Source organism: Ambystoma mexicanum, chromosome 12 (genome assembly GCF_040938575.1).
Source record: "Ambystoma mexicanum isolate Mex_15411 chromosome 12, UKY_AmexF1_1, whole genome shotgun sequence".
Taxonomy (NCBI): domain Eukaryota; kingdom Metazoa; phylum Chordata; class Amphibia; order Caudata; family Ambystomatidae; genus Ambystoma; species Ambystoma mexicanum.
Window position 1 is genome coordinate 599,621,499 of NC_090936.1, and position 21,225 is coordinate 599,642,723.

Consider the following 21,225-nt stretch of genomic DNA (forward strand, 5'->3'; position numbering starts at 1 on the left):
AACCCAAGAAACCCAAGGAGCTACATAGGGAAATGGGTATACTGCACACCTGGAGGAAGCTGTGTGTATATGTATTGGTCATTTGAAGACCATGTCAACCACTATGGAAACCTGGGAGGAGTAACTAAGATATGGAGAGTAAGAGGAGATAAGGAAAAGGATATGTTTGTGGTCGACAAGTCGACCAGAGGGGGGACTGAAGTGGGAGAATGGGACAAAAGACTCCCCCCAATCCCCTCACGCCCCTGGCCTAGAGGATTGCGGCCCAGACACCCGCCACGAGAAGAATTTGCCTATCTACCAGACGACCAAATACCCTGGTACAGGAACATACGGATGTGCCCACCAGCCTGCCCACCCGCCTGCCCTGCCCAAGCCGACACCTGCGGCACGGATGAATTCGACTGAACCTTTCAACAGTAAACAAACACATCGTTAGAGATGCCATGACGACCTAGCCAACGGTCAGAACACCCGTGTAACCATGCACACTGGACACTCCCACACCAATCCACACGAAGAACATATTCAGTGCTATGATGTAGGTGACGGACACACCCACTGACGCGCATCTTTATTATTTTTCACAGAGGGTTTTCAAAATGCAGAAATGCAAGACGCACAAAGCACTCATCTAAAATGCTTGCTGACGCTTCTCCTAACCCATGCATTGTGATGAAAAATGCAACGAAGACATGATACTGGATACGAAGCAATATGATACCGTAACTTAAAGTGCCGTGCATCAAACATCCCCACCTATTCACCAGGCCCAAGTAGGCCGCAAACAAGAGCCTCCACGAACATTGAATGAACAAGAGTACAATTGCTGACCCTGCAGAATGAGCCCTGCGAGAACTGACAGCAAAGGGGGCAATGTTGCAACTTGCATGCCACAAGCCGAAGCCAAGGTCACACCTGCAAACTAAGCCAGACACGCAGAGGCAAATACAATTTTAAATGTGCAGAATTCTGCCTCAACCACGGTCTCTCCTCACGTGACCAAGCCGAACCTGACAGGGTGCCAGACCCAGGAAGGAGAAGTCGCCTGGGTCCCACGTTTCGAGACACAGGCTGCAACAATGAAATGACCCAATGGACACCTACGGCGGTGGGAATAGTCTGCTCTCAAGCATATGAGCAAATTCACGCATTGTCTGCACAAACACATAGTTACATATTGTTGCAAATGACAGGTACACCGCGAGCTGGGAACAACGATGGTCCCAGGCTGGGGGGCTCGCGAGTGGACCAATCAGAACATGGGGCACTCATCACCGACGCCATTAACATTAGCCAATCATCAGAGGTCTTCATGTAACAATTTTCATGTATCTAATAGAAGGGACAACCCAAGTATACCACCTGACTGACCCTTAACCACTAACAATCTCCTCTATACGTGTGCTATACTAACCCTACTACTCGAGGAACCAATCCAGAGTGGCGGTAGGTTTTTTACTAACTTTCCCAGGTGACGCAAGTAGCGCGTCATACTGACTCAAAAAGGGCCTGCGAGCCCTACGAATTTCGAGAGTCAGGACGGACGCGTACGATCCTAGACCCATCCCTGCCGTTGTTTAATAAACAGCAGAACCACCTTGCTTCTTGTGTGTGTCTCATACTCATTTTTGGGATATGCGGGAGGAGTTGGGGCCTCCCTGCCCGGGGGTCCGCGGACGTCCCAGCTGACCCCGGGAGAATTTCCCCCTGACAGAGGTGTGAACAGTGTGGCAACAAAAAGAATACTTCACATCCTTTCTCATGGGACTCAAAGGTTGGCACCAATTTACTGTTCTCACACTTTTGACTGTACAATTGACAGTTTATATTGTGACTTATTGTTGGAAACATGTTGCCCTTCTCAACCTTTACCATGATGTGTCTACATGACCTCATGGGGTGTGCTTCTGACCTTTTGCTTTGGGCCCATACACACATCTAAATTGTGTATTTAGGTGTGGGTGGCATGCATGATCTGACTATTTATGAACACATATGAGTTAATAGGTGTCAGATTGCCTTTCCTCTTTATTTCTTATAGTACCTAATGCATTCTTCGCTTTTATAGTAATGAATACCTATCTCTTCATTTATTTGGTGGGATTACTCATGTTGCTCAGTGTTCGTGATCTCACTCCTAAGTGGATGTCTTTCCACAGGGGGCAGTGTGTGTCTTTCCCCCTGATCGACTTTGTCTTGAGCATCCTTCTGCTCATTATCTCATTCTCACCTGGCTGTGGCCTTCGTTTTGTTAATTTATGAAGCCATGGGTAAGCACATTATTTGTTACATGGTTCACATGTTTCATGCCTGGGAACTTGCTGCACCTCCTACTCCTAGCCAATCCCTGTGCAGCTTTTACCTCTTCCCTCATGGGGTCTGCTCGAAGTTGCAGACCCCAAATCTAATTGAATCACAGGTTTATGTTAAAAAAGCCTGGCAGTGAGCTACGCCCCTCTGTCCTGGCCAATCGCAGCGCAGCTTTACACCCTGTCAGAGGCCACTGACATTATGTGTGTGTGTCTCTCTGAGATTAACCAAACTGGGCATATTTTATTGTGTTAAATAATGCATGCGTTTCTGAGGACTACTAATTCTTGATGGCTTATGAAGCTGTCTTTTGATCTGAGGCCTATTCTGTATGTTAACCAACTAACAAATGTCTGAGGCACTTATGTTATGTCTATATGATTAGCACCTATGTTAGGTCTATATGATTACTGCCTTCAGTGTTTTAAAAGCTCGTATTGCTAATTGGGGTAGGCACTGTGTCTTTCTATTGCCTACTTTTTGTGTGTTCATGCCTTGTGCTGTATTGCACTTTATTCATCTTTACCATTGTTCTATGTGAGCTATTTTTAAGTGTGTGTGTGTGTGTGTGTGTGTCTGCTGTATGTTGCTGTCTACATTTCTGCATGGGAGGTTCTCAGAAATGTATCCATCCCTTTGCCTGCTTCGTCTAAGGTCTGTGTGTGTGCATGTACGCTAGGTGTCTGGCCTTCTGTGTGGTTTCTGTCTCGTGTTATAGGGACCTCCTTATCTTGTATTTTCTCTGGTGTTTGGGACATTGGATGCACGTCCCAACAGGATGTATGTCCCAACACTAGTATGGCAACATCTGTGTGTTCCATATATAACATGATAGGGCATTGCATTCTGATTGTGGATAATTTTTGTATCGTGAAAATCAGGTGCTGCTAGTGCCTGTTCACATGGAAAATGTCCTTGCATTACTTGGTGTAAGAGACCACTGTAATAAGCCAATGGCTTGTGTTCCATTGATGTCTATTGAGTGAGGACAGGCATCATCACTTGACCATTTGAATGTGAACACAGGTAAGAATTATTTTTTATAACCTGGTGTTGCTAAAACAGGTGCATTACTAATTGCATGTTTCAGTTATTGAAAAGACTGGGCCATCTGGCACTGGTAGTATACCTCAGTGGCAACGCGCTCGTCTTGGCAGAAAGACGACTCAAAGACACACAGGTTCAAATTCCAGGGCCGCGCTTGATGATAGGTTATTTATAATGCGCGTAATACCCAGGGGTTTCTAAGCGCGGACCTGGTGATCAAACCTGTGTTGCTCCGTGTCGTCTTGCTTCCTAGGCGAGCATGTTTCCCCTAAACTATCCTCCCCAGACTTAGAAACCTCTTTGGTATTAAGCGCATTATAAAAAAACAATTATAATTATAATGATCTAATCTGTCAAGGCAAGGGGCCCCTTCATTTTCTTCAAAATCATGGCCCGACAATAGTTACATAATCCTAGGAATTGCTGCATCTGTTTAACTGTGGTCGGCTGTGGGGTGTGGTGTACTGCTGCTGGCCTTTCGGGTGTCACTGTCCTCCCTGCTGTGGATATTATCTGCTGTAGGTATACAATTTCTTGCTGGCAGTATTGGAATTTCTCTTTGTCGACCTTGTATCAATTCTCTGCCAATAAAGTAAAAAGTGTCACTGAGTCATTTCTACACTGTTCTTCTGTCGTGCTGCACAGTAAGAGGTTGTCTACGTACTGAATCACTATGTTCTTTACCTAGTGCAGGTCTATGCTCACATGGTTTCCTCTTCCGAGTCTGAAGTTACTGATAGTGCTGAGCATGCCAGATCTCTCTGTGGGCTGTCCTATTGTGAGTGGACATCCGTTGGAGTAAGCGGGAAAGGATTCCCTCTTATCATTTTCGCCACTGTGTAATGAGTCAGTGTGCCCTGTGGCTGGGGATTTTATCCCATGGCTGAGCAGGTGACTGCTGTATGTGTGTCTGTAGGGGATTTGGTGCTGGGTATTGAATTAGCTACTGCTGTGTGTATGTCTAAAGAGGATTTGGTGATGGGTATTGAATCAGCTACTGCTGCATGGGACCTGGAGCAGGTGGGAAAATGGGGGGCTGCATCTGGGACGGTGGGTGGTAAGTGAGCTGATACACTGGACTGCTAGGGTTGTTGTAGGACAGGGTCGGCCTACTTATGCATTCTCGTGCAAAGTGTCCTATCTTCCCACAAGACCAACCTGCCTTCCAAACCTAGGTCTCATTCCTCCCCATCCACCTCCTCTACTTCTTTGGTAACTGCCTCTTCACATCTGGAAACCTCCCATCTCCCATCTGCCATCTCCTGGCCCTTCAGTCCATCCCTGCATGGTACCCTGCTGGTGGCACTGTCCCTGTTCCTCTTCCATGGTGTTCATAATCACTGCTCCTTCCATACCGAATTTAGTTCGCTTTTTCTGTACTAGTTTTGCTTCTACCTTCCGTGTTTGCTCTACTCTCTCCTTCTCCTTTTCTTACCTCACTCTGAAAAAGTGTACTATATCTGTCCGTATTTCAGGCCATGCCTTTCCCTTGATGTCAACCACCTATTCATATCTGCCTGCACTTCCGGGGAAAGACCCATGAGCAACATATGATAAACGACAGCTACATTATTATACCATACTTCTCCAGTCTCTAACTTCCACATCTCCTGTATCTGCTGAATGCAGGATGCAGGGTCCTCATCTGCCTTCATTGTGCGGACCATGTAAGAGTTTATGTCAGATGTGTCTGGGTATTTGACCTTCAAAGCTCTCCATATGTGTGCTTGACAGTTGTCATGGGTATTACTGCTCAATTGTACTCCTTTATACCTTGCCTTTCTCCATATCTCGTCCGCCTGTTCCCCTACTAGGGCGGTGAACAAGCTCTTCATTTCTCCTACAGCTAACGTGATCCCTGCCGTCTGTTTTTTTGGGCATAATTCCACTTGCCTGCTCCCGCTGTAAGGGAGGGCAATGTGTGCATTAAGTCATTCCAATCCATGTGGGGCAAGGACACATCATGAGCTCTCCCTGGTCCTTCCTGTAGCAAAGGGAACTGGTTCAAAGCTTTTATTCTGGTTTCTTCCTACCATTAACTAGGGCAATTTGCCCAAGCCGCAGCCTGAGCCGGGGCCCCCATGGTGTTCTTTCCTCCTGCTCATCTGTCTCCCACTCATCGTCATTGTCCTCTTCTTCCACTTGGGTGCTTTAAAACACAATTTACTTGATGTATAAGCACCTTACAAATGCAGAATAAATGAATAAATAAATAAATAGAGTATATACTGGGTCACAGTCTACACTATTGCCACACTCGTTCCTCTCTTGCAGACCTTCTGGACCCTTGCCTAAATTGGAGGATTCCTCACTTGGGTCTACACTAATATCTTTGATAGCTTTTCTGTCAATTTGGAAGAGAATTTGGACCGCCCTCCACCCGTCTGTGCCTATCGCCACACACTGTCCCTCCCCCTCCCCCTGAACCGCCCGCCTTCTGTAATATCGCCTCCAATTCTCGGTGAGCCTTATTTTCCAATTCCATAATAAGAGGGTTTCGGGTAGCCTCCTCATCTTCCCCTGAGTTTCCCTTTTTGTCAGTTGGGGGCGAAAACCAGGGGTGTGTACCCTGCAGAGGGCTGTAAAGGAAAGTACCCAGAAGGGGCCGGGCAGTGGCCTTTAAGCTTACTTGTTTGGTTACCTCTGTCCTTCCCTCAGGTCCGTTCTCTTCCTCCTCAAACATTTTCCACATTTCAAGTACACTCTGCCTATTTTTCAAATGTTTTCCTTTATAAATTGACAGCAGATGTGCATACATATGTTCCAATACATTTGTATCATGTATGCCCTCTCCTGCCCAATGTTTAAACTATTTGCCTGCAGTTTCCCGGACCCACTGTTGGTGGTACTTCAAGATGTTCTCTTTATATTTTCGAAGTGTTTTACACATGTGCTCCAATGGAGTACCCATAATATCACAAGGTTCCAACCTCCTTCAAAATAACGAAAACTCCACAGGCCCCGACCTGCGGTGCCTTATTTCAAAAGCTCACAACATCCCAATAAACCAATTGATCCACAGATATAAAGAAACCTGACCCTAAAACACAACCTAATAGATATAAAAGAAAACATTTTCTCAGTCACAGCTGACAACAGTGGTCACTCATCTGGTATCATCAGGCTAGGCTATGTGATATAGTGATCTGATGAGAGTGACATCACCAGCTGCCAGTGATGTTGTAAATGTTTGACTACCAACTGTCTCCTATGCTGAGTGACATTACAGGAAAGCCTTGTGAGATGGCCAGTAAAAACTAATGTCATGTCATCACGGCTTGACTAGCAGTGTTCTCTCTTCAGAGGTTGACATCACCAGAGACCCAAACCATGTAATAACTGCAGAATAAACCAATGTGATGCCATCAGGGTTACCTGCATAAAGGCTGTGGTGCGCAGTTTAACATCACCAATCACCAGCAATGTTCTCCAATCTTGATTTACAATGGTCTCCTATGCACAGTGTGACTTTACTAGACAACCATGTGATATCTGCAGCCTGCACCAATGTGATGTGATTAAGGCATGGTTTGCTGAGGGCCACTTTGCAATGCAGGAACTCTTTAAGCACGGATGTGATTTCCTTATGGCATTCCTCCATGAGAGTGACATCATAACCAGCCCCTGGGATGTCATAAGGGGATCTCTGCATGACATTCCAGATTCTCTTGTTTGTCCTGAAAATGTTCTTTCAGTGCTACTGGATCATCCTGCGTTGGAGACTGAACTATTTGCCTGCAGTTTCCCGGACCCACTGTTGGTGATACTTCAAGATGTTCTCTTTATATTTTCGAAGTGTTTTACACATGTGCTCCAATGGAGTACCCATAATATCACAAGGTTCCAACCTCCTTCAAAATAACGAAAACTCCACAGGCCCCGACCTGCGGTGCCTTATTTCAAAAGCTCACAACATCCCAATAAACCAATTGATCCACAGATATAAAGAAACCTGACCCTAAAACACAACCTAATAGATATAAAAGAAAACATTTTCTCAGTCACAGCTGACAACAGTGGTCACTCATCTGGTATCATCAGGCTAGGCTATGTGCTATAGTGATCTGATCAGAGTGACATCACCAGCTGCCAGTGATGTTGTAAATGTTTGACTACCAACTGTCTCCTATGCTGAGTGACATTACAGGAAAGCCTTGTGAGCTGGCCAGTAAACAAACACTAATGTCATGTCATCAGGGCTTTACTAGCAGTGTTCTCTCTTCAGAGGTTGACATCACCAGAGACCCAAACCATGTAAAAACTGCAGAATAAACCAATGTGATTGCCATCAGGGTTACCTGCATAAAGGCTGTGGTGCGCAGTTTAACATCACCAATCATCAGCAATGTTCTCCAATCTTGATTTACAATGGTCTCCTATGCACAGTGTGACTTTACTAGACAACCATGTGATATCTGCAGTCTGCACCAATGTGATGTGATTTTTTTTTTATTTTAAATATTTATTTACAATTTAACCACAACAAGAATACATCAATCACAAAGCAAATACAATAAATACAACAAAGGAAGAGCGGAGAAGAAGAAAAAAAAAATAAAAAAAAAAAAAGCCCTGCAATATATACAAACCTCAAGCCAATAAATGTTTATGATATGATATGATATGATATGGTATTTGTAACGCGCCTATACACAAGTGTTTCAAGGCGCGACGAGGCAGGGAGGGAGGGAAACAAGGGGAAGACAGACAAACGATCCTACTAGGCCAGGTGTCATTCAGATCGCGCAAGTGCAGAGGTAAGGGGAAAAGGAGGAAGTGCAGGGGGAGGAGGTGGGGGGGAAGTGCAGTACAAGGTAAGTAGAGTAAAAAATAATAAATAATAAATAATAAATAAAAAGGGCAAGCTGGTGGCAAGTGCGAGGTAAGTGCAGAGCAAGTGCTGGGAAGGGGGCTGTAGGGATACAGTGACAGTCCCACAGTGCAGGGGGAGCCAGGGAGGCAGTGCAAGTGGAGAGTGGCTGGGCCCTGGACCGAGGTTGCTGAGAGTGGCCCAGATGCAGGTTTAGTGCTGAATTCAGTGGGGAGTTAAGCAGGATTAGCAGGGGAGAGGGAGAGAGAAGGCAGAAGCGAAGAGGAAGGTTTTGAGGTGCTTCCGGAACCGGAGATGGTTCTCCTCAAGTTTCAGGGAGGCAGGAAGGCTGTTCCAGAGGGAGGCCCCTGCTGCGGAGAGAGATCTACCCCCAGCTCGTTGCTTCGAGAAGCGGCTGACCATGAGGGAGTTGGAGACGGATGAGCGAAGGGCTTGTGAAGGAAGATATTTAGGAAGAGAGAGTTGAAGGTATTTAGGTCCCAGCCCCCAGAAGGCCTTGTGGACAATGCAGAGGGTTTTGAACTTAATCCTCGCAGCCACTGGGAGCCAGTGAAGAGATTTCAGTCCTGGAGAGATACGGTCCCTGGGCTTGAGGCCAAGGACAAGTCTCGCAGTTCTGTTCTGGATAAGTTGCAGAGGGCGGAGAGTGGAGGCAGGCAGATTAAGATAGAGGCTGTTACAGTAGTCCAGCCTAGAGAGAACTAGGGCTCGGGAGACAGTGAGCTTCTGGGGGAAGGAGAGGAAGGGAAGAATACCTCTGAGGAGGTGCAGCTGGTAGTGTGACTTCTTAGAGACGTCAGATATATGAGGACAGAAGGAGAGTGTGGAGTCGAAGATGACCCCGAGGTTTTTAGCCTTGCAGGTAGGGGCAGGAAGGGGGCCAAGGGAGGCCGGCCAGAGAGCTGCAGGGAAGGAGGGAGTGGGTGTGCCGATGAGTAGAATCTCAGTCTTACTGGCATTGAGGCAGGGGTCATTGGCGGCACACCATTCCTGGATAGCAGACAGACAGTCGGAGATGAGGGAAGGAGAGGAGGAGGCCGAGGGTAGCCTGAAAATGAGCTGGGTATCGTCTGCATAGCACTGGAAGTAGGGGCAGAGAGCGGCGATGCGGTGGGCAAGGAGTGCCAGATACTGGTTGAAAAGCCAGGGAGAGAGGTTGGATCCCTGGGGGACACCACAGGTGGAGAAAAAGATGTCAGAGAGGAAGGAGCCCATTTGGACCTGGGAGGGTCGACCGGAGAGGAAAGAAGTCAGCCAGGCCAGAGCCTGACCAGTGATACCCAGGTTATCACGGAGACAGTTGAGGAGGATGGCATGGTTGACAGTGTCAAAGGCAGAGGAGAGATCGAGCAGAATGAGAACACAGGGAGTGTTGGAATCGAGGTTCAGGAGCAGGTCCTCACGGATGTTCAGGAGAGCAGTTTCCGTGCTTCTGGCCGCTCTGAAGCCGGATTGATGGTCATGAAGATTACCAACAGATTCAGCATGGAGGTTAAGCTGGGAGATGGCCAGTTTCTCCAGGAGCTTACCCAGGAAGGGAGTAATGGAGATTGGGCGATAATTGGCCGGGCAGGAGGGGTCGGCAGAGGGTTTCTTGAGGAGGGGGTGCACAAGGGAGTGCTTGAGGGGGGATGGGAAGACTCCAGAGGCGAATGAGTGGTTGCAAAAGTCAGCCAGGGCAGGAGCCAGGGAGTCGATGTGGTCCTTGATGGTTTTGGAGGAACAGGGGTGAACCTGTTTAGACGAGGCTTTCATAGATCGGACTTGTCTGGAAACCTCATCAGCAGAAAAAGGTGGAAAAGCAGAGAAGGAGGGTGGAGGGGCGGCTGCAAGAGAGCAAGAGGAAGAGCCGGGAAGAGAGGGAGGGAGGAGAGAGGAGGAGAGCGAGGACAGGATGTCCTGAGTTTTTGAGATGAAGTGCGAGGCCAGTGCAGTGCAGAGGGCCTGGGAGGGGACAGGAGAGGTAGAGACTGCAGCGGGGTTGGCCAGCTCCTTGCAGATTTTAAAGAGTTCGGCCGAGTTGTTAGATGCCTCAGAGATGCGGGCTTGGATAAGGGCTCTCTTCTTGGTGAGAACGGAGAGCCGGTATTGCCTTTGGAGCAGGCGACAGGCCAGTTTGTCAGAGGATGAACATGAAGCACGCCATTTCCTCTCTGCCACCCTACACTTGCGTTTTAGGGTGACGAGATCCGAGTCATACCAGGAGTTACATTTGGCTTTGGGCTTCAGGCGGATTCTCATGACGGGGGCAAGGATATCGAGAGTATCAGATATAGAGGAATAGAGCATGGAGAGGGCTGTGTCAGGGTGGGAGTCAGCCGAGGGGGGAGGAGGGGGCGAGAAGGTAGCAGCGAAAGCCTCAACTGACACGCGCTTCATGGGTCGGATGACCGAGAAGGTGGGTGGCAGTGAAGAGGGTGGCTTTGCCTGTGGGGTAGGGAGGGAGAGGTGGGAGGATAGGAGAAAGTGATCGCTCCAGGAGAGAGGAGTGGAGAGAGGAAGGGATAGGGGAAGGTCAGAAGAGATCAGAGCATCAAGAGTGTGCCCTGCAGAGTGAGTAGGCCCAGATGGGAGAATAGAGAGTGAGAGAGAGTTACAGAGTTCGCGAAAGAGACCAGTGGGGGGACAGGAGGCATCGAGGTGGATGTTGAAGTCACCGAGAAAGAGGAGTTGGGTGGTTGAGGACAGGAGTGAGGAGGAGAGGTCAGCCCATTCAGAGAGGAAGGAGGAAATTTGACCAGGTGGCCGATAGATAGTAGCCACGGTAAGGGAATGGCTAGGAGAGAGAGAGAGTCGGCAGACAAGGCATTCAAAAGAGGAGTAGGTCTGCGTAGGAGTGACAGAGGCAGGAATCCACTCAGGGAAGATAAGGGCAACACCACCCCCTGAACGGTTGGGCCTGGGCACGGAGAGGATCTTGTAACCGTCAGGTAGGAGTGTGTCGAAGCTGGTGGCAGAGCTGGCTGTGAACCATGTCTCGGTGAGACCGAGGACGTCGAGGTCCAGTTCCTCAAGAAGGCGACAGATATCAGAGGAGTGCTTGATGGCAGAGCGAGCATTTAGAGTGGCAATGTGGAGAAGGTTGCCACCTTTGAAAAACTTCCGGGGAGGGGTACAGATCAGAGGTATGCCCTGCGGAGGTGTTAGAGAAGGAGTTGAAGAGGGAGCAAGAGAAGGGGCAGGGAGGGAGGGGAGAGGCAAGGTAGCCGAGGACAGAAGAAGGGGGACAGCGGGAGCGGAGAGGAAGTTGATGAGGCGTGGGAGGCGTCTATCAAAGAGGTGAAGGTTGGCCTGAGGGCCTTGGACCAAGACAGTCCCGTTAGCATAGACATTAATGATGGCCTTAGAGGAGTGGAAAGGGGCCAAGAGGACATCCCAACGGGTGCCACCATTAATGGTAGAGGAGGAGAAAGGAGAGAGCACAGAGACCATGTGAAGGGTCCATAGGTCAGGTGAAGGCACGAAAAAGAGAATGTCAGTGAGAGTTTCCTTGGAGCAGGCGCTCGTGTAGGTGTCAGCGATAGGGAGGCCTGGGTTGGAGACCAGGATGTCCTTTTTAAACTTTTTCCTACCGGATTTAGTGAGGAGAGCAGGATAGTCAATAGAGAAGCAGTTAGAGTAGATAGGCGAGATAGAGAGCACCATGGAGTAGGAGGGGAGGCGGACGACACGAGTATGCAGACAGGAATTGAGTGGAGGGCACTAGTTTAACACGATACAGAGCAAACAGTAATGCGTAGTAGGTCAGGGCCACCTAAGTTTGAGAATCCTGCGAGGGGAGAAAAAAGCACCCTAGTTTAACACAATGCAGAGCAAACAGTAATGCGTAGTAGGTCAGGGCCACCTAAGTTTGAGAATCCTGCGAGGGGAGAAAAAAGCACCCTAGTTTAACACAATGCAGAGCAAACAGTAATGCGTAGTAGGTCAGGGCCACCTAAGTTTGAGTTTACTTGCTAATACAGATCAAAGAATGAATCCCAAACCTTAGCATGTACCTGCAGTTTCCTCAATCGCCTATATATCACCCTCTCAATATTTGCCAAGGAAATCATCTCATCAATCCAACTTTCCGCAGTTGGAGGAATCCGGGATTTCCAACCCCTCAAGATCAGTCTTTGTGATGTGATTAAGGTATGGTTTGCTGAGGGCCACTTTGCAATGCAGGAACTCTTTAAGCACGGATGTGATTTCCTTATGGCATTCTTCCATGAGAGTGATGTTATGTCTTACCTATCCTGGTTCATTAGCTGTTTCCTAAGTATATGGAGCCTGTGCCTGGAATGCTTGTATTATAGTGTTCCATCTAGAATGTTTTGATGTGAGTGCCAAGGTTCTTCCTGTTCAGTTGGAAAATGAGCTGAACAGAGGGGGGACCGGTGGATGCTTCCCTCCCTTATGTACTTATCCTGCCTGTAACTTATTACCTGTGACTTATGTACCACAAACCCACTAAAGTCTCTTAACCCAACCTGATCTCCTGGCTCATCATTGCAACCCCTCAACTTGCGTTGTAACACTGGCGACGAGGATTTTGGTGATTGAGGTGTACCTGGGGCTGAAAAGCAGCAAGAAAGGACAGAAAAGAAGCAAACTTGTGCCAGAAGGAATATGGTGCACAGGAAGTTGCCCACCAAAAAGGAGTGAGGAACCAGAAGCATCCACCGGCCTCCCCCACCCCCCGGACCCAAGGTGAGCGCGCCTCATGTCCTGCATGACTGATTAGTGAGGGACATTTATAGTGATTTTGGGGGGCAGCGCTGCTCACTTTCATTTGTTCTGCATCTGCCACAGCAATGGCTTCTTAATATATGAAGGCATAGGCGCCTTTTTAGTTTGGCGCTTCACAAGAAGTCAATGGCGTGTTATTGGCAGAGCAAGGGGTCGGGGGAACAAATGAGAGACTCTGCTTATCAGTAGTGCAAATGGCTCCAGCGAGAGAGCGCATAGAAGTAGCCGGGCATTTGACAGCACGCCCACGTTCAAAAGACTTTTACAAGCTGCGTTTGAACATGCTGTAAAAAGGAGCGGGTGCAAGTCATATTAACACTGAGTAGGAGTTAAAGGCGCAGCTGGATTGACTGTTCATTACCTTCGGCATTACTGGAACGTTACATGTACTGCAATGACTGGAGGATGCATTTCAAGGCTATCAAAATGAAAGCGGCAGGCATTTTTTTTCTATTAGCATTTCCATTTTGTCTGATCGGATCTTCAGGAAAGTGTTTCTGCCTTTCGATTTTCTTGAAAGTGTAATGTGCGAACTCAAAATGTTTTGCCTTATGTACATTGCAATTTTTTTTTTGTGACATTGCCATTTTATTGAGCTGATATTTAAGAGTTGAAAGCAACATGCAATGTACCCATGCAACGTTTCTTTATATTGTAAATGCAAAGGCCATCACATGCTAAAATGTTGTTTGGAAAATTAAAATGAAGGCAATGCATCACTTTGGGAATGTGATATATCAAAACATGGGTCACATTTTGCAGGCATTGTGGTGTAGTTTTCATGGTTTGTTATATGGCATTCTATAACATGCTTCTGGGAAAGGAGTTTCCTGTTTTTTGTGCCAATAGCGTTGGCAGGAGTGTTGATTTACAGTGGCCATGTGCTGTGGGTCTCTTTATTGGTGTGAATATAGTTATTGGTGTGTGCCAAACTGTAAGCATGAGTGTTACCCAAGGGTGGGCAATTGAATTATTTTTTGGAGCCATATGATGGCTATGTGCCAATAAGCAGTGTTTTATTATGGTGCCAATGTGTTTTGTTTGGCAAGTGTTTTAGTAATTGCATTGGACCTAAAGTTATGGTGCCAATGTTGGTTATTGGCAAGTTTTAATTGGAAATGGCTATGGCACCAATGTTTTTAGCAGGTTTTAAGTGGTAATGGAATGGAATTAATGCAACCAAAAGAAATGGCAGGTAATAAAATGTATAGTGTAGTTTGCAGTAACTAACCCACAGTTACATATCAACAAAGACTCTGCAGGCATAACATTTTGAACTTTTATTGCGGCGCACCCAATTTTCCGATTATCAAAATTTGTTACGCTGAATTCGTCTTGTTGTTTTTGTGTGGATATTGTGAGTGCCATAGAACTACTGAATTTCTTTGATATGTTCACCTTGACAATGTTTTTATTAACCTAACAATTTTTCCACAGGTATATGTCAAAATTGAACTTTGCAAGCATGATTTTTGGGACTCGCTATGGTGGTGTAACTTAAAACGTTTTATATTCCCAAATTTTTCAAGCTGAATTCGTTCATTAGTTTATTTAACAAACTGTGTAGGTTATTAATAAGTCAGCTGTGTGATTGTGGCTGTGTGAACGTCTGTTTGCCAGTATGAGAGCATGGTTTGCTCATTGTCTAGTAATAGGTTAGTTCCTTGACCTTTAAGCATGCCTATGTTTAATATGCTTAGTTGTGGCGAGCATTCTCTTGTTCAGGTAGTGAACTTACATAGGTTCAAATGTTAATGTGCTCAGTGGTGAGCATTGGTGTTTCAAGGTTAGTAGCTAGGTTACAGACCCGGTTTTATATTGGCACATTTTTGTGTCAATGTGTTAGTTAGTTAATGATTGATCATTTGGTTGGGTATCAACATTGGTGCTATTTGTCACCGTTAATGTGGTTGGTGCTCAGCAGGATGTTATGTGGAAGCAATTTGTGTCTCTAAATGATATGCATTAGGCAGATAGAGGGTATTAACCCTGTAGTTTCTTTCAAGAAGCTTTTGATGTTGGAGAATGTTGTAACAGGGTTAATGATATGATGTAGGTGGTCAGGTTTGTTTATTAGATTGTGGGCTGGTTCCCTGTAGCTGAGTTCCATAAATGGCCATTATGGTTCTGGCGAGTGTCTTGTAGTGGATTAGCTATTTTTAGCTATATCATGGAATTGGAAGGGAATAGCATATGACTATTAGTGGTTTGCTGGATGGGATATGGAAGGATAGTTTTTTTTAGATATATTGTTCATTTATGACTTTTCCTTCTGTTTCCTTCCTTCATTGTATTGTCATGTAAGGGGGGAGATGTGTTATGTCTTACCTATCCTGGTTCATTAGCTGTTTCCTAAGTATATGGAGCCTGTGCCTGGAATGCTTGTATTATAGTGTTCCATCTAGAATGTTTTGGTGTGAGTGCCAAGGTTCTTCCTGTTCAGTTGGAAAATGAGCTGAACAGAGGGGGGACCGGTGGATGCTTCCCTCCCTTATGTACTTATCCTGCCTGTAACTTATTACCTGTGACTTATGTACCACAAACCCACTAAAGTCTCTTAACCCAACCTGGTCTCCTGGCTCATCATTGCAACCCCTCAACTTGCGTTGTAACAAGTGACATCATAACCAGCCCCTGGGATGTCATAAGGGGTCTATGCATGACATTCCAGATTCTCTTGTTTATCCTGAAAATGTTCTTTCAGTGCTACTGGATCATCCTGCGTTGGAGACTGAAGGAGTCCTAGAGATCTCTCTTGAGTTGCCTTCCTGGCACTTTACTTGCTTACCTGTGGGCCTCCCGAATAGGACTTGAGAAGATGGATGAAGAGAGCGATAACCAACCGTTGCACATCCCAGGGGTTGTTCTCAGGGAGCGGAGGTTCCTGAGGCATGTTGGGAACGTTCTGCAGTTTACCTGGCTTAAATCCAAGGACCAAGAGGTAGGGGGCACAGACAACCTTCTCTAACTTAATCTCTTCCCTTTTCAAGTCTTTCTTGGCAGATTCTGTTTGTTTTCCTTGCTTACCAGCACTTTGACCTCAGCCCAGTATTTGATATTTTTACCTGTTACAGCATTTTCCCCTCCCTGTGTTCCCATTTTCTCTTAATGGTGCCTGGCTGTTTACATGATCGGGAGTGGTGAGGAGCATCTTGACAGCTCTGCAGGCTGATTACCTGAATCCATGTTAATTTCTGGGCATGTGTAAGGCAAATGACATTAGAAAATGATTATGTAACCCCTTAGCTCAATAAAGTGACTCCACCTTGATGATGACCTGAAGGACAAACAATGGATTACAAATCAATAGCTATATTCCACATTGTTAGCATATATCATGGTTTAATAACAGATTTATGACCCAAGTACATCACACCAACAAACACCTTTTCATTAATGCTGGCAGTCATATTGTTTAAATAAATCACTATGCCACATCTAGATGTAGGCCCGGTGAAGTAACCAAGGTGGGGTTCTTCTCTTAAGTACAGCGCAGGACACCAGCTAAGTTCATAGGTAAGATTTATTGTCCAGTTATACACTTAGCCCAAATGTAATGCAGGAAGAAACACTGGCCCATCCACTCAGCTCAGCTCACTCTCTCCCTCTAAGTGTCCCCTTAGAATTCAATCACTCAAAGGATAACACTCCACACCAACATTCCACCAACTCAAGATTCCACAGGCACCAGCACATTACTACACTTCTCCCCCCCGTTAGTTACCACAACCCCAAGAAAGGACATGCTGAACAGATCCTGCGGACCTACAGCTAATCACTGCTGCAGACCAGAAACCAGAACAACACAGTGCATGGAAACACAAAATGCACCATGAATTACAGATGTACAGAATTATTTTTTTTAATAGATGTAGAGAATGGTGCAAGAACCCCCAAGGCAACTCGTACACCATAACTCCAACCTTAGCCAGCAATGTTCTCCGATTTTGATTTACAATGGTATCCTGTGCACAGTGTGACTTTACTAGACAACCATGCGATATCTGCAGTGTGCACCAATGTGATGTGATTAAGGCATGGTTTGCTGAGGGCCACTTCGCAATGCAGGATCTCTGAAAGCACAGATGTGATTTCCTTATGGCATTCTTCCATGAGAGTGACATCATAACCAGCCCCTGGGGTGTCATAAGGGAATCTCTGCATGACATTCCAGACTCTCTTGTTTGTGCTGAGTATTTTCTTTCAGTGCTACTGGATCTTCCTACGTTGGAGACTGAAGGAGTCCTGGAGATTTCTCTTGAGTTGCCTTCCTGGCACTTTACTTGCTTATCTGTGGGCCTCCATACTAGGACTTGAGAAGATGGATGAAGAGAGTGGTAATCAACCCCTGTGTAGCCCCTGTTATTTTTTACCTGGCCCGGCACTATCTCACTTACACCACCCCACTATCCCAGACCAGCTGTTCTGGTGGGGCGCTAAGCAACTTGCAAATAGAAGGGTTAACACAGGCGATGGGCTACACCCTGAGTTCCATGATAATTAACAGACACAGACACCAGAGGGAATTTTTATAGCGACCCCCCGACGGGGTCTCTTTTCATTAACATACCCTTATACGACCCTAGGATTCCCCGGCGTGAGCTCCATCTAAGCGGGGACCAGCTACGACAGCAAACCCTTCCTTGGTGGGGTCCCAGGGACCTTAAGGATGAGATTGCGTCAACCAATCCCCTTCCTAAACTCAGGTACCAGCCACATGGTGAGTGAGGCCAGAGGATGGCCTCTGTGGACGGTCCCATCTTACAAGGCGGCCTTGGACAGGCCGCCAACCTATGCTACCACCTCACACCTGGGTGCATCCCCTCCACCCAAATTAATACCCATGGCCATCTACATAATATCCTATCTATCCTACTTAACATTCCCCTAATACCCCAACTCTCTATTTCCCCCTACTTAACATTTACCCTGCATAATGTTAATCCCATATACACATAACTACTCATACATATATACATAGACTCACAACATATACACAACATAAAACACATATAACAATGTGGTGACTGCTGCAGACAGCCACCCTTTCACAGTACCTTTAGGTCTGTCCAATGTGCAGGGCTGCTGCTGATGACACTGGCTGAACTGGGCCCTGCCCCACAGATGACGGGTGAGGCTTGGCCCCCTCCTTTTCTTCCAGGGTGGCCCGTCCACCACGTGGGGCCACCGCACATCCTGCATTCTTATTATTGTCTTGGACGGCCCCTTATGCTCCTGGGGATCACCCACACTCACTGCCGCTACCTGCAGTATTTATATACAATTTAAGGTGGGCCTCGTTGGCTGGGGGGCCCACCCGACATCACCATACGGCCCGCAGTAGCTGTATTAATTAACTTCTGAGAAGGCTTGTTTGCAGTACACCAAAGAGGCCTTAAGAGTAGCTGGTCCCACCACTCTAAGGGGTTGAAGCACCTCTGCAGGCCTTTGGAGATCAAGCACACACCAGCCATGCTGGCACCAGTAATGTGGATTGGGACCAGGCAGTCCCAGCCCACTTCCTACTTACACACGTGACATGCATTAGCCCGCAAAAAAGGGGCAGCTTTCGAGGGTGAATGCATGCCTAAATAAGGATTTCCTGGGTCACGGAGACCAGGAGGTAGGCCAACGGGGAAAATGGCCAAAGGAGAAGACAAAAGACCTTGTGGCATGGCCATGATGGGCACTAGCCACAGTCATGAGCCAAAGGTGGTAAGCGCAGTATGGCTCGGTAAAAGTACATGAAAAAGCTGCTGCACCAGTCTACTACTAGGCACATTGTCCAGTTACCACAAAATCCTTAGTGGATGTCTAGGGCCCAAAAACTGAAGGACCCCAGTGTGCGGTACAGTAATGTACTTTGTGCACTGAAATACAGTTGCCAAAAAGGGCAACATAGTCACAAGACTAAGGGAAACAAAGTTTTGCAGTTCTGACTTCCTGAAGGACAAGTCAGTTTCCCCATAAAGATGAGCGAAAGCCCAGTGGACTGTAGCAGAAGGCTGTGCTCCACTGGCAAAAGTCAGGACAGGAGGCTGTAACAAAAGCAAAAAGTGTGGGGTGTCCACAAATAAAGAGGTAAGATAGCAGTAAGTGAAATCTTCCCTAACAACGATGCCCAGATATTTTTAATGATTCATTAGGAAAGCTTAAGAGTTTCAAAGATGGGCTAGTGCTTACAAGAGTTGTTGGCGCAGTGGCACACAAAAGTACTCAATCATCCGCTCCATGTTTCAAGGCCATTTGAAGGAAGAGCTGGTCAAATTGGGCACCAGAGACCTTATGTAGAGGAAAAACCTTCAGAGATAGTGGCCACCTTAAATATTGCCCGTAAGGTGAATGGCTCCATTAGATTCAATTATATGTAGACCTTGGATCGCTCAACGCAAGAATACAGATTGACAGGCATACACTGTCCAGGGTAGCAGAATACTGTTCAAGCTTGAGTGCTCTGGGTATTTTTGCAGCTTAGACTTGTAGTGTACCACCAGATGGAGCTGAGCATGGAGTCAAGGTACCTCACCTGCTTCCTAACTCTGCTCGCAGCATTCCTGTTCAAACGCTTGCCTTTCAGCCTTCCCTTCACCTTGGTGTTGTTCCAACGGCTTATGGAGGAGCTGTTCGTGGGTCAGGGTAAGGCCAAGTGCTTCCAGGAAAACGGACATTTTGATTTTCACCAAAGATGTCCAACAACGCAACGCTGTCCTCAGGCACAACCTGAACATCTTGAAAGAAATGGACATGACCATGAAACAAGAAAAGTGTGAGTTTTGGGCAGGGCCTGAGTTAACGTAATTGGGCCCCAGAGTAATTGCCGCTACAATCCGCTCCCCAGTAAGTTTGATGGAGGTAGTAAAAGAAGCTCCTGTGTCTGGTGATAATGAAAGTCTATGTGCTGTTCTACGCTTAGGAGCAAATTATTTGAAATGTGTAATGGGCTTCGCCTCAAAGTGTGTAATCTTGAGGGACGCGTTGAATAAGCATGAAACATGTATATGCTCTAGTGAGTGGCAGAATGCCATGGCTATGATTTAGCAGGATATTGCACAAGCCCTATGTTGGGTATGTTTTACCCACGCAACTGTACTAACCACAGACCTGAGCAATGTTGGTCGCAATGCTGCCGTTTCAAAATGACGGGCAGGTCACGGGTTGGTAGTGTAATTTGCACCCCCCAGTTGTGACAGGTAGAAAAATGATTCTATTGTGGAGCAGAAAGCCCTCACTCGTTGCTGGGCTATAGACATTTCTTTTTGGGGCACACACTTTGTGGTCAAAACTGTTCACAAGCCCCTTGCCCTTGCCCTGTGCGCCACATGTGTACTGTCCTCTTTGCCTAGAGTCAATAGTTGAGCCCTGGCGCTACAAGAGTACAATTTCAAGTTAATGTAAACATTCTGGCCAAAATATGTACTGGCTAATTAGTTGTACTGATTGCCACTACAAGTGGCATCAGGAAGCCTTGGTGGATACAAAATGGCTAAATATGTCAGCTGGGGTGGCCACGTCAGGAAGAAGAGGTGGGTGAACAGTTTTCCAGGTTGTGTGATGCATTATGTGTGGCCTAAGAGTTGTTACTCAAAGGTGAGAAAGTGATAGCTCCGGAGGCGCTCAATCTCTTATCATCTCCATAGCTCGAAGGGTTCACCGCCAGCAGAAATATGACAAAGCGATGGGTCTGCAAGTGGTATTGGTGGCCTGGCATGGACTTTCAATTGTAGGAGGTGGTGAAATTTTGCCTGTCTTGAGCACAAAATAGTCAGGTAGGAGCAAGGAGCCTCTCTTGCACACTGTGTAGATTCTGCATGTGCCTTGGATATGGTTGGCGCTGGACATTGTATAGAGTACGGTTCAAGTCAGGTCTGGCCCATGTTTTTTGAAGAAGGCAGATGTGCAGTAGTCTTGTACTGCCACAGGCAAACGGCCTAGTGTGGCGGTGCAACGGGGTGGTGAAGGGCACTCTTCCGTTAACAAGAGTTTCAGAGTTCAATGTGTGAACGCTAATGAAGGACATGAAGAGGGCCTGCTGCATGTCTCTGCATTCATTCATGGGAGTTAACCCATTAGCAGCATTAAAGGGGTGCACACCTGCGTGCATGCTGGCTCCTGCGTGACTTGGTCTGCCTGCTCCTGTGCAGTGGGATAGTGAAGAGCTGCTCAGTTGTGCAGAAGAGTGCCAATCCAGGTACAAAATGAGGTCCAAGGGCTGCAAGGGAATTATCCCTCAAAGTGGTCGTCAGGATCCTAGGGAAGTACCTGAGATGACAGGGAATGGTAGATCCTGTTTATTCAAAAAGAGGAAG

At 46.8% G+C, this 21,225-nt stretch overlaps 2 protein-coding genes across 6 annotated transcripts in view; one reads left to right on the top strand and one right to left on the bottom strand.

The window, feature by feature from the left end:
• Window positions 1-21,225, bottom strand: part of FAM216B (family with sequence similarity 216 member B) — a 515,713-nt gene that overhangs the window by 338,845 nt on the left and 155,643 nt on the right. The window lies entirely within an intron of this gene.
• The window catches only part of LOC138513869 (L-asparaginase-like), a 127,963-nt gene continuing 122,345 nt past the window's right edge, over window positions 15,608-21,225 (top strand). The window contains exon 1 of one of the 2 annotated variants that reach the window (XM_069628988.1): window positions 15,608-15,860. In XM_069628988.1, the coding sequence (XP_069485089.1) occupies window positions 15,738-15,860 (123 nt within the window). In that variant the 5' untranslated portion in view covers window positions 15,608-15,737. Of the gene's footprint in view, window positions 15,861-17,105; window positions 17,257-21,225 lie in introns of those variants that run through there. The other variant, XM_069628989.1, reaches the window with a different exon arrangement.